The sequence below is a fragment of the Theropithecus gelada genome, chromosome 6, assembly GCF_003255815.1.
Source record: "Theropithecus gelada isolate Dixy chromosome 6, Tgel_1.0, whole genome shotgun sequence".
In the NCBI taxonomy this organism is placed as follows: Eukaryota; Metazoa; Chordata; class Mammalia; order Primates; family Cercopithecidae; genus Theropithecus; species Theropithecus gelada.
The window spans coordinates 136,629,817-136,643,785 of NC_037673.1; the positions used below are offsets into that span (position 1 = coordinate 136,629,817).

Genomic DNA, 13,969 nt, shown 5'->3' on the forward strand with positions numbered 1-13,969 from the left:
CTTTCTTCTTAATCTTCTATTTCTTTCTCTGCAAGATCCTTCTTGGTGAGGCAAATCATTAAAAAACCCTTTCTTTACCTCTCAGTCCTCTGTAAGTACTGCCTCTTTTCTACAAAACTTCTTGAATCAGTTTTTTGAGGCAGCTGCCTCCCCTGCCTTCCCTCCTATCTGCTCCTCAGACCTCTCCAAGCACACTTCTGCCTCCTCTAATGAACTGGCTATGATTCAAGTCCAGTGATCTCTATGGGTGCTTCTCTGTCATCTTACTCAACCTCTCAACAGTGTTCAACACACTTCTTGGAACACTTTCTCCCTCTAGCTTTCATGACACCACACTTCTATTCTCCTCTGACATAACTGGCTACTCTTTCTAAGTTCTCCTTTGCTGACTACCCCTCCTCTGCTCAGCTTCCGAATGCTGCATTTCACAAGAAGCTGTCCTGGAACTCCTCCTCTTCTACCCATCTGCACCACCTCTTAGAAACTCTCATTTCAGCCAGGTGCGGTGGCTGACGCCTGTAATCCCAACACTGTGGGAGGCTGAGGCGGGCGAATCACCTGAGGTCAGGAGTTCGAAACCAGCATGGCCAACATGGAGAAACCCCGTCTCTACTAAAAATACAAAAATTAGCCAGGTGTGGTGGCATATGCCTGTAGTCCCAGCTACTCGGGAGGCAGAGGCATAAGAATTGCTTGAACCCAGGAGGCTGATGTTGCAGTGAGCTGAGATCAAGCCACTGTATTCCAGCGTGGGTGACACAGCAAGACTCCATCTCAAAAAACAACAACAAAAAAAAAACCCAAAACTCTCATCTCATAGCTTTAAACATTATATGACTCCAAATCTGTATCTCCAATGCTATCTCCCCTTAATACCAGATTTAACATATCCAATTATTTATAAAACATATCCTCTTGGATGTCAAACTCAGACTTTAACATGTTTAAAACAAACACAAGTGATTTACAGTCACCCCCACCCCTCCCTGACTTCCCCATCTCAGTGAATGGCACTCGACCCAACTGCTCAACGTAAAAAACAAAAAGGCCACAAAAAAAAAAGAGAGCTGTTTTTCAAGAATGACCCTACACGGCACATCCCTGATTTTTTTCTTTTCCTCAAACCCCACACCTTCCATCCAATCCATCAGCAAATCTTATTAGCTTACTTCCAAATACATTCCCAATCTCTACTCTTCCTTCTATCTAGCGCCACTGCCCCTATCCTAGTCCAAGCCTCCATCATCTTGGACTAGGAGGTGTGTCGTGGACACTCTCCTAGTGTCACCTGGAGGTGTCTCGTGGACACTCTCATACCGAATCAACTTAGCCTCTGCTCAAAAAGCCTCTAATGGGCCAGGCATGGTGGCTCACGCCTGTAATCTCTGCACTTTAGAAGGTTGAGACAGGTGGATCACCTGAGATCAGGAGTTTGAGACCAGCCTGGCCAACGTGATGAAACTCCATGTCTACTAAAAATTAAAAAAACTAGCTGGGCATGGTGGCACATGCCTGTAATCCCAGCTACTCAGGAGGCTGAGGCAGGAGAATCACTTGAGCCTGGGAGGTGGAGGTTGCAGTGAGCCGAGATCACACCACTGCACTCCAACCTGGGCAACAAGAGCAAAACTCCATCTCAAAAAAAAAAAAAAAAAAGAAAAAAAAGAAAAAAAAAAGCCTCTAATGGTTTCACCTCACACTTAGAAAACAAGCCAGACTCTTTAACTGAGGCAATCAGGCTCCACATGGCATCCCTCCTGCCAACCCCTCCACTTCATTACTACTCTGTCCCCCCTTTCACTTGCTTAAACAGCTCTAGCAGACTTATTTCTGTCTTAAGACAGGAATATCTCTCTGTGTAATATTTCTCTGTGACCTCCAACTGGAATGTTTTTCCTTGAGGTACTTTTATGTGGCTGTCTGCTTCTTTTCATTCACATCTTAGCTGAAATTTCACTTTTTCAGAAAGCCCTTCCCCAATTATTCACTAAAGGAGGTCTCCAGTAACTCTCTAAAACATCACCCTTACTACATGATGGTTTCTTGTTTATTTCTTTATTGTCTGTATCTCACCATAAGTTCCAGAGTAGGCATCATGTCTGATTTGATAAATGCTATAACCCTAGCACCAGGAACTGGCACATAATTCATCTAACCAACACGTATTGGGCACTCAGCACTCCAAAGAGCACCAACAGTAGAGCAGCGAACAAAGTACACACTGATCCCTGGAGATTATACTGTTGCAGGCCACACAGACATTGAGCTACCACTGTAACAAGGGATCCGAGGGAAAGCACGGTCTTCGATGGAGGAAACATCTGATGGAATCAAGGAACTCACAGAGGGACTCGAGAACTCAGCTCTGAAGGATGAGCAAGAATTAACAAGAGGAGAGGTGAGAGTGGGGAGAGAATAATTCCAGATAAATGGAGCATGGCAAGTTGGGAGAATTGAATGTCAACCACGGAGACTGAAGCACAGAGAGAGAAAGGATGAGAATACAGAGATGAGGCTGGTGAAGCTGAGTCGGATCATGTGGGGTCTTAAACCATATTCAAGTTTCGGAATTTATCTTGAAGGCAATGAAACACCACTGGGTTAGCAAAAGTCAAATTTCTATTGAAAACAATCTCAGCTGAAGCATAGAGAATGAATGAGAACAGAGCTTCCCACAAAATGTCCTATGAGTCATGAATGGGCAACAGATGTGCCCAAGATATTGATCCCTCAGTCCCTGGAGTGGCTGGGTGCGTCCAGGGCAGCCAAAACCCCCTTTGGGGCAGTTGCCTCCAGCTTTGAGCACCTTTGTCCGGTTACCCCAGTGAATTGTGCAAATACAATTTTCTGACAGCTGTACTGTAAAAAAAGAAGCCTGGGAGGCACTGGATTAGAGAATACACATGTGAATGTTGGAAACCTGTTAGAAGGCCACTGCAATCGTCTTGGAGAGAGATGACAGTATCTTAGTGGTGACAATGGAGATGAAGAGCAGTAGATTTTTGAAATATTCAGGAGGAAAATCAACAAGAGGACTCCACCATGCCCTTCATCATAACCTTCATTAGACGTCAGAAGCTGGGGAGAAGGATGTCAGGAATGACTCCCAGGATGCCCAGTTGGGACTTGCACACTGGCTCAAGGGTGCTGCCTTTCACTGAGAGAAGAAATGCAGGAGGAGGACCTGGTTTGGAAAGGAAGATTCTGAGCTTTGTTTTGGACATAGTGGGTTTAAGGTACCTGTGAGACATCCAAATGAGATGTGAAAAACTAGATTGGCTCTGGAGTTCATGGAAGAAATCTAGGCTAGGGATATAATTTTGCATAGAGGTGGTACTTGAAGTCGTGAGAACGGATGAAATTCCTAGGTAAAGAACATACAATAAGAGGACTCAGCCTTGAAGAAATTCAACATTTTAAGACTGGAACGAAGAGGAGGAACCAGTAAATAATACTAAAAAGGAGGGAAATGTGTATCATAGAAACCAAAAGGAGAGTAGTTCAGGAAAAAGAATGAGGTCACTAAAAATCGTTGGATATGTTCAAACAGGAAGAGTGACAACACGTCAGAAATGGTTGGGGGCTAGAAAGGGGAGCGCTACATCAAGTGGCCTGTAGGATATCTTGAAACTTTAAAAAGTTGAGACCTGACCCTAACTCCATGAAGGAAAACTAGTAGACATTTTAACTGTTACAGGTGAGCCTCAAGAACATGTAATGCGGTGTCAGGACAAATATTAACTCCTATCTTCAATGAGACATTGGGTTTTGTGTAGGTCCAACACAAGGGTTGTAGAAGCATCAATATAATTATGCCCAAGGAAACGATTACAGTTTCCCAATATACATTACTTTTCTTCTGTTTTACCAACATCAAAAAGTCAAGTGCTCTTCAATAAGACGGACTAGAGGAACTGTTAAAATTCTACAAGTCTTCCAAATGAGCAAAAACAACAACAAAAAATGGTAAGTCCCAATATTTCAGTTTGTCTTTAGTTTGTCCCAGTCTTACAGGAGCAAGAGGATCAAATCATCAGTGTTTACAGTAGAGTTTGGGCTGTAGGCATGGTAAAGGAGTAGGTGAATAAGGGTGTGCCTGCTAAGAGAGGAAGTAAGGGTGACACCTTGCATTCTTGGAAGTGGAGTTGTAATTGACGTTAAGATTAACATGCAGGTATGTGTGGCTAGAGCCTAAAGTCAATCCTGATCCTGCTCTCTGCTCCAAGCAATTCCTATTTTCTTTCAACTCCAGAATTCCTATTTTCTTTCAACTCAACAACAACAAAGACAACCCAATTTTAAAATGAGCAAAGGATTTGTGCAGATATTTCCTCAAAGAAGACATATCATTGGCCAAAAAGCACATGAAAAGCTGTTCAACATTATTATCATTACAAAAATGCAAATTTTAAAAATCACAATGATAGACTATACCAACTAGGATGGCTATAATAAAAAAACCGGCCAGATGCAGTGTTGCACACCTGTAATCCCAGCACTTTGGAAGGCCAATATGGGAGGATCACTTGAGCTCAGGAGTCTGAAACCAGCCTGGGCAGCACAGCGAGACCTACGTCTCTACTAAAAATGTAAAAAAAAAAAAAATAAAATTTAAAAAAAAGAGAGAAAACAACAAGTGTTGGCAAAGATGTGGAGAAACTAGAACCCTCATACATTGCTGGTGGTGTAAAATAGGGCAGCTGCTACAGAAAAGCTTGGCAGTTACTTCAGTTAAAACATAAAATTACCATATGAGCCAGCTAATCCACTCTGACATACAAACAAAAACTTGTAAATGTTCATAGCAGCATTATTTACAACAGCCAAAAAGTAGAAACAACCTAAATGTCCATCAACTGATAAATGGATAAACAAAATGTGGTATATCCATATAATGGAATAGTATTCAGACATAAAAACGAGAGAAGTACTGATACATGCTATAACATGAATGAACCTTGAGACATTAAGCTAAGGGTGAAAGAAGCCAGACACAGAAAGCCACACACTAGAGGATCCATTTATAAACATCCAAAACAGGCAAATCTGCAGAGACAGATAGAAAACAGATCCATGGTTGCCAGGTACTGAGGGAATGGGCAGTCTCACTGCTTAATTAGGTAAGTTTCTTTTGGGGGCAATAAAAATATTCTAGAGTTAGACAGTGGTGATGATTATACAACATTGTGAATTTTATGTTATGTGAATTTTACCACATATATATATATATCTCCTTTTCTTCTCAAAATGCTGCACCACAAGGGGAAAAGACAGGACACTGGCCGGGAACAGTGGCTCATGCCTATAATTCCAGCACTTTGGGAGGCCGAGGCAGGCAGATCACTTGAGGTCAGGAGTTGGAGACCAGCCTGGCCAACATGGTGAAATCCCACCTCCACTAAAAATACAAAAATTAGCTGGGCCTGGTGGTGCACGACTGTAATCCCAGCTACTCAGGAGGCTAAGGCAGGTGAATCGCTTGAACCCAGGAGGCGGAGGTTGCAATGAGCCGAGATCACACCACTGCACTCCAGCCTGGATGACAGAGTAAGACTGAATCTCAAAAAAAAAAAAAAAAAAGACAGGACATTAAATCTCTGTGTCTGAAAATAGGCATGGCAAGTAATGGCTTTTACCAGCAAATCAGTCTGTATTCCACCAAAAATTTACACACACAAATTGGTTGGGGTAAAATAAACTGCCATAATAATTGTTAAAAATTAACTTTAATGCTGTAAGCAAAAGCACTAAGCATTTAATGAGTTAATAAGGTACTGTGGTAGAGCCAATAGATAAACAAGAGTAAACTTTTATGTGATCACATCACTACTTTCCAATCGAGTAACATATTTATACAACTAAAAAAATAGAGATATGGCAACCGGAAACCCATAAAAGGACCTGGAGACAGTGAAAACAAGCAAGAGCTCAAAGCCACGGCAAGCACAGCTGCATGACTCATAGGCACCTCCTCGGCTGATCTGTCTGGGTCAGCAGAGGGCAGAATTGGAGAACTACAAATACGCTCCAATATCAAAGGACTACTTGTAAAGCTTTCCAAAACCCTCTGCTGTCTTTTCACTAAGAAAGAGAAAAGGAAATTCACAGTTACACCTGTCAATATCACCCAAGAAAATGCTGTCCTTCAAAGTTAAACTTCTAGGTAAGACAAGCAACCCAGGATCTTTGCTCATAGCTCTGGGTGTTCTGAGGGGTATTGAGAGGTCAGGTCCACATCACTCAGTGACACTTCTCCATCCAGGGTGATACAGGGCTCAGATCATGATGAAATCACTCTACAGACCAAACGTCACAGGCGCCCAGCTGCCACTTGTCCCCAACTCCACACCCACTAAGTTACCATAGAACTGGGGTAAACAGAGAGAATTTAATATGCTAATAGCTCTGATCTAATAGCTGACATAACACCAATTACACTTTTAATGACACTGGAGTAATAAAAGAGCCCTTGGCATACTTCTCTTTGCAAACATGACTCAAAGGGTGGTTTTCCTTTTGCCCTTTCTTCAATTTCCAGATGCCAGGCCACTTAGAAGCCACTTATCTCTTCACTCAGAGCTGGTATTCAGGGGGTTATCATTTTATAAGAAAAGGACCACAAATTTTGGGATGCCTAGCTACTCAGAGTGTCCAACTATGGCATAAGGAATCCCCATTTCTTTCAGAGTAAAAGTGAATGTTAGAGGGTTTGGAGTCTAGAACCTGGAATCCCAGGTTACCACTCTGATGTCCCTCTCTTTCCCTGACTGATTCTGGTTCTGGCTCCATGAAGAACACGTGATCTCCATTTCTAAATCACGGGCAGAGGCCACAAAGTTCATGAGATGGCTTCACACAGAAACCATGGCTATTAGAAAATAAGAGCAGCAGATCGAACTGACCTGCTGGCACTCGACAGTGAGTCCACCGACCAGCCCTACCAATGGCAATGTTTGTGCTTCATATGGAATGAAAAAGCAAGTTGCTGAAAGATATAAACAACACGGTGTTACTTATTGAATACAGGATGCATATCAAACATGGAATGAAAAGATACAGACCAAATTCTTGATAGCTGTTGCTTCTGGTGAGTGGTAATGAGACTGGGGACGGTATGGGAGGGAACACAGACGACCTCAATTTCATTAGCATTATTTGTGTAAAAAAAAAAGCCAAAAAGGTAAATATTACAAAATGTTACCATTTGTTAATGCTAAATGATAAATGCACAGGTGTTTGTTAAATTCGCTTTCATACATTATTTTCCAAATTAAAAGAAAAAAACACCTTTTATCTTATAAGCACTTGGTGGTAATATGCTCAATCAGTAAACAGCTGCTGAGCATCCACCAGATGCAAATAATAAAATCCAGCATTAAGTATTTACTGTGTCAGGCACAGTACTAAGTGATCTGTATTATGTTACAAGGCAGGTACCTTTCATAAGGGATAAGTGTTTATCCTCACCTCCAGCTTTCATTAGTTCTAGTCCTAGCCTCCTCCATCTAGTCCAGGGAAGACTGGTGGCTTTTCTGACTGGCTTGTTTGGAAGAAGAAACAAAGGGGCTCGGCCCCTTCTGCTCTGCCAGAAGCTGCTTGTTTGCAGAAGCCTCTTGTAAGTTTAACAGACAGGCTCTGCCTGCCTCTGCAGAGAAATACCTGTGGTTGTCCTACACTTACAGAGATTTGTAGGGTAAGTTCATCTATCTGTATGCCTAAATCTGGATCAATATTAAAAACTCATGACTGCTGCATACCTAAGCCACATTCTTCAACCTAATCTTTATTAATAGTAAAGGTAAAATACATAAAAAGATGGAATTTTTATATCCATCTGTCTTTCAATTGGTTCCACTCTTGGGCAGGAAATAAAAGTTACTTATTGTCTCCCTCCATCCTAACACTTGCTTTTGCCATTTTACAGACGAGTGTATTTAGGCTTAAAAACACTGTATCAGTCCATTTTTGCATTACTGTAAAGGAATACCTGACACTGGGTAATTTATAAAGAAAAGAAGTTTAATTGGCTCATGGTTCCACAGACTGTACAGGTATGGCACCAACATCTGCTCAGTGTCTGGTGAGGGCCTCAGGAGGCTTACAATCATGGTAGAAGGTGATGGCAAGCCAGTACGTCACATGGTGAAAGTGAGGCAAAAGAGAGGGAGTGCGAGGTCCTAGATACTTAAACAACCAGATTTTGAGTGAACTGAGAACTCACTCATCACCAAGGGGATTGTGCTATGCCATTCATGAGGGATCTGCCCTCATGATCCAATCACCTCCCACCAGGCCCCACCTCCAACACTGGGGATCACATTTCAACATGAGATTTGGAGGAGACAAACATCCAAACCATACCAAACACTAAGTATGTCATTTATCCAAGATGATATTAAGTAGCAGTCAGGGTTCAAATTCATACTCATCTAATTCCAGAGTTCATATTCTTAATTACTATGCCAAGGCATTATGCTGTGCATATCAGAGCAAAGACAAGCTGTATCTTTTACTTGCTAAGAATCTTAAAGATGAACTTAAAAAATATTCTAAAGGTTGAAGCTTTTCTTAGTACATATTTGGATCTCACAGAGGGGACTAGGCGTGGTGGGTCATGCCTGTAATCCCAACACTTTCGGAGGCTGAAGTGGGAGGACTGCTCAAGGCCAAGTTCGCGACCAGCCTGGGCAACATAGGGAGACTCTGTCTTTACAAAAAAAAGAAAAAAAATTAATTATCTGAGCATGGTAGCCTGCGCCTATAGTCTCAGCTACTGAGGAGACTGAAGTAGGAGGAACACCTGAGCCCAGGAGTTCCAGGCTGCACTGAGCTATGATCACGCCACGCCACTGCACACCAGCCTGGATGACAAAGCAAAACCTCATCTCCAAAAAAATAAAATAAAATTTAAAATTCATTTTTTTTTTTTTTTTTGAGACAGAGTCTCGCTTAGTCGCCCAGGCTGGAGTGCAGTGGCGCGACCTCGGCTCACTGCAAGCTCCGCCTCCCGGGTTCATGCCATTCTCCTGCCTCAGCCTCCCGAGTAGCTGGGACTACAGGCGCCCGCCGCCTCGCCCGGCTAATTTTTTGCATTTTTAGTAGAGACGGGGTTTCATCGTGTTAGCCAGGATGGTCTCGATCTCCTGACCTCGTGATCCGCCCGCCTCGGCCTCCCAAAGTGCTGGGATTACAGGCGTGAGCCACCGCGCCCGGCCTAAAATTCATTTTATAGAGGGTAGCAATGTGTGTGTACACACTATGTTGAGTATATATAGAGAACAGTAAAGGTATTAACATAAAATCCTCTTAGGGATCTTTTAACCTTCAAAACTAGTTCAAAACTCGTAGGCATCTTTGCTTCTGCCCATCTTAGTACCCACCTTCCTCAAATTTTACTCAAGATTCCACAGATCCATGGCAGACTTTTTATCTGCTATACTTTAAAAGGACTATGTTCAGGCACTCCCTCCCTGCAGTGTTGTCCATATGCAAAGCACTCAGCTCTGAGCCTAACTCGATCTCAGTCTCTACCTCCTGCAGTCCCTCCCAGGGAAAACAAACCAGCTTCCCTCAGCCAGTCAGGCCTAACTCCAGGGGGAGTGCTAGTAAGGAAGACCACAAAGCACTTGCAACTCAGGTCTAACAGAACTGACCACTTCTGCTGCCAGCCTCTGCTTGGACAGCCCATGAAAAAGCAGTCCCCTTACCACCAAGGGAGTTGACAGCAACCCTTCAGCCTGGCCCCATATCAGCAGAGGGTTGCCCATGTGGGTATTCACTCGGTTATTTGGACTCAAAATGGATGCTGTCCACACCTCTGTGGTCCTGCTGCAGTGACCCAGGGCTCAGTCCACAAACCCTGTCCCTTCTCCAGCTATATTTTTCCCTTAGTTGACCCAAGCTAGTTCTATGACTTGAAATGCCATCTATAAACTGGTAATTTGTAGACAATTCTCTATTTTATTTCGCTAGTCCAGAGTTCCAGATTCATACATGCAACTGTCTATTCCACATCTTTACTTGGGTGTCTAACAGTAATCTCAAAGGTAAAGGCCCAAACCAAACTTTCAGCTTGCTTTAAAAATTAGTTTCGGGAAAAAAAAAATTTTAGTTTCAAAACTTGAAAACTGACTAGGAAACATTGATCTATGAATGAGCAGTAGCACATTTGTTCCTATAAACCTGGGGAATGTCTGCAGCAGGACGTTCCCTCTGTGGAGCCCAGGACACATGGAATGCTGAGTGGAAACCACACTGAATGAACAGCATTGGGACTTAGAACAGCTACTTGCATAGAACAAGCAGTACTTAGAAAAAGTGAGTAGAAGCAATGCTAATTTCATTCACTTTAATTCCTTTCCCTTAGCTCTTTCCAGCCTCACTTCCCACTCACTCATTTCCCCATGGACGGTTACTCCACTGCAACCACCACTCCACTTCCAGACTTTTGTCCACACTATTCCTTGATTTGAAATGCCCTCCCCTCTGCCCTAGCCCCACCTAGCAAACTTCTAGCTGACCTTCAAAGCCCAGGTGAAATGCCCGCTCTCCCATGAACCCATTCCAGATCTCTCATGGAGAATGAGTGACATATGGGGAAGGAAGAGGAAGAAGAGGGGGAGCATTTGGGCCTTAATCACAGGCCCAAAACTTCAGTTTTTTCAACTCTCTTCTTTTACTCCTATACCCAGTCACCTTGGTTCTACCTTAAAATACATCCAGAGTCTGATCACCTCCACTGTCACCATCCTGGTCCAACCCACCATCATCTCTCACCTGGATAATGCAGCAGCCTATCATTAAACTAGGGAGTAACACAGGTTTGTGACTTGAGAAATATCTAAAAGCAGGCATTTCAAAGTCTGCAATGTCTAACTGCTCAGATCCCAAAGCTATGGGTAAATACCTCGATCTTCACTGATATATGCTTTCCCAAGACATTTGCATGGCATCTCACCCCAACAAACCCCCAGGATCTCTAATAAAAACAATCCTTTTATACCTTTGGTGTTAAAGTAATCAGGTTTAGACACCCCTCCTTCCCCAAAATAAGAACTGCAAAGGAAAGGGTTTTGGATGAGATTTCAGAATACGAAAATCAATAAACTTCAGAATACAAAAATCAATAAGCCCTCAGGTGAGTCAACATAGAATGTGGAGCGCGCGCGCGCGCACACACACACACACCCCTAAAAATTTGCTCCTAGTTTTCACACATTCCACCACTAGAAAATTGTACACAGCAGGGGATAGGAAAGGCATTTAAATCATTCCTTCAGTGATCATCAACAGCTTTACAAGCAAGTACTAGACTGCTGTCTCTATAGAGAGCTGTTTCTATTATTATGAAGAAGTTAAGGCACAGAGAGGTCAAGAGTCAAATCAAAGCAGAGCTTTATGCTGGCGGTGTGGGTTAAAGTTAAATGCAGGTGTACTGGAGTCACACATGCAGTTATTTTATCAAACCACCTGACTCTCTGAACACTGAGTTAGGGAAGAGTAGTAAATAGAAATATTCTTATTCATACACTAACTCCCCCCATTTCTAACCACCACACTCACTCTCACTCTCTTACAAGCTAAATGCACATTTCCATTGTCAAAAGCCACATTAAAAGATCAGCAGAAGACCACAATTGTCTGGTTAATCTCTAGCACAACCGCTGAATCCCAGCATGCTCTTTGAGCCCCCAGGCTCTGGCTCCACACTAAGTGAATGTGGGTGCATGAGCCCTGTGGGGTTTGAGAAAAGGGAGAGCTCAAACAATGTTCTCATGAGCACTTTAAACAAAAAATCCATTCAACGAGAATGGCACCATGTTCTTTTTGCCCTTTCTCCCCAGGAACTAAATTAAACAGATTACAGACAGTAGCCAGGGCTGGCCTTAGAACCACCTCCCCCTTATTTGTTATTTTTAGCAATTCAGTCCGACAACGCCCGAACTAAACAGGCCTAGAATAGCTAAAGGGAGGGGGGATTATCAGATACTACCAGCAAAAAAAACACTAGTCATCACTTCCTCCAACCCTAAGAAAGCATCATTTTCCATGTCTTTATAGCATCACAGAGTTTGAGCCTTTAGAGTTTCATATAAAACAGACTACGTATAAAACATCAGTGGAAACCGATAATGTTTCCTGACCTGGAAGTATTGTTCCATGCCCACATGGGTTTTCTTAAAAACAAAAGCAGAATCAAACGAACTAAATTGTTTTACACAAAGGTTAGGAGTACAATGCATCTGTGTCCATTCTGGAAAAACTTCCTCACAAGATGACTATGTAACCAAAAGAATAGCTTTGTGAATAGTGATGGAATTCAAATATTTCGATTATGCTGGCAGCAGGTAAGAGACTGGAAGCAAAACAAAGTGAGCTGGGACAAACTTCAAATTAGTCATAATTAGCAACATAGCATCGTCCCTAGTCATTCTATTTATAAATGAAATAATATAGCAAAAATCATTTGAAAAATGAATAAAATGGTAAGATAAAAAGGTAAAAGCTCTATGAAAATGGTGTAACTGTTTGCATCAACAGATAAACTAAAATTCACAAAAAATATGTTATAAAAATAAATAAGATACAATTCATTAAAAAGTTCATGAACAGGATGGGCACAGTGGCTCACACCTATAATCCCAGCACTTTGGGAGGCCAAGGTGGACAGACCGCTTGAGGCCAGGAGTTCAAGACCAGCCTGGCCAAGGTGGTGAAACCCCATCTCTATCAAAATATAGAAATTAGGTAGTTATGGTGGCGCACCCTGTAATCCCAGCTACTCACGAGGCTGAGGCAGGAGAATCCTTTGAATCTGGGGGGCAGAGGCTGCAGTGAGCCAAGATTGCACCACTGCACTCCAGCCCGGGTGACAGAGTAAGACTCCATCTCAACAACAACAAAAACAAAAAAAGTTCATAAATACTCAAGGAATCTAAACACAGGAACATGTATGCTACTATTCTAAGTATCATATATTTTATAAGACAGGATTAAAGCACTATAAATGAATAAAATGATGTCTTCCTGGGCATGTCTATTACGTATGTGGAGTTAAGCTATTCAGCTCTATCTGAAAATATATTTCCAAAACAAGGTGATGCCTAATGTAGTTTACCTTTAAGCCATTACATGGATATCTCTGTAATTTAAATGACTGCAAAGATATCAAAAGAGATACCATCACCTTGAATTACATTTTAGATATAGGTAGACAACTAGTTTCATTTTAGCTTCAAAAATAGGATTCCAATTAACTTTTTATTTTTTATATACTTTTTGAGATGGGGGTCTCACTCTGTCACCCAGGCTGGAGTACAGTGGCGCTATCAAGGCTCACTGCAGCCTTGATCACCTGGGCTCAAGCAATCCTCCCACCTTAGTCTCTGCAGTAGCTGGGACCACAGGCATGCACCACCATGCCCAGATATTTTTTTAACTATTTGTAGAGATGAGGTCTCACTTTGTTGCCCGGGCTGGTCTCAAACTTCAGGGCTCAAAAGATCTGTCTGCCTCAGCCTCCCAAAGTGCTGGGATTATAGGTATGAGCCATGGCACCCAGCCTTAGAATTTTTTTTTGTTTGTTTGTTTGTTTGTTTGAGATGGAGTTTCACTCTTGTTGCCCAGGCTGGAGTGCAATGGCATGATCTCGGCTCACCACAACCTCTACCTCCCGGGTTCAAGCGATTCTCCTGCCTCAGCCTCCTGAGTAGCAGGGATCACAGGCATGCACCACCAGGCCTGGCTAATTTTGTATTTTTAGTAGAGATGGCATTTCTCCATGTTGGTCAGGCTGGTCTCGAACTCCTGACCTCAGGTGATCTGCACCCCCCCTCGGCCTCCCAAAATGCTGGGATTATAGGCGTGAGCCACCGTGACCCGCCTTTACCTTTTTAAATTAAGACAACGATCTTGGCCGGGCGCGGTGGCTCAAGCCTGTAATCCCAGCACTTTGGGAGGCCGAGGCGGG

General features: G+C 42.7%; 1 protein-coding gene across 2 annotated transcripts in view; it reads right to left on the reverse strand.

Annotated features, from left to right (window-relative positions):
• The window catches only part of PFDN1 (prefoldin subunit 1), a 59,776-nt gene that overhangs the window by 9,843 nt on the left and 35,964 nt on the right, over positions 1 to 13,969 (reverse strand). The window contains exon 4 of one of the 2 annotated variants that reach the window (XM_025387314.1): positions 6,903 to 6,905. The exons of the other annotated variant lie outside the window; for it this stretch is intronic. Coding sequence (XP_025243099.1) covers positions 6,903 to 6,905 — 3 coding nt within the window. The remainder of the gene's footprint in view (positions 1 to 6,902; positions 6,906 to 13,969) is intronic. 2 annotated transcript variants of the gene reach the window in all.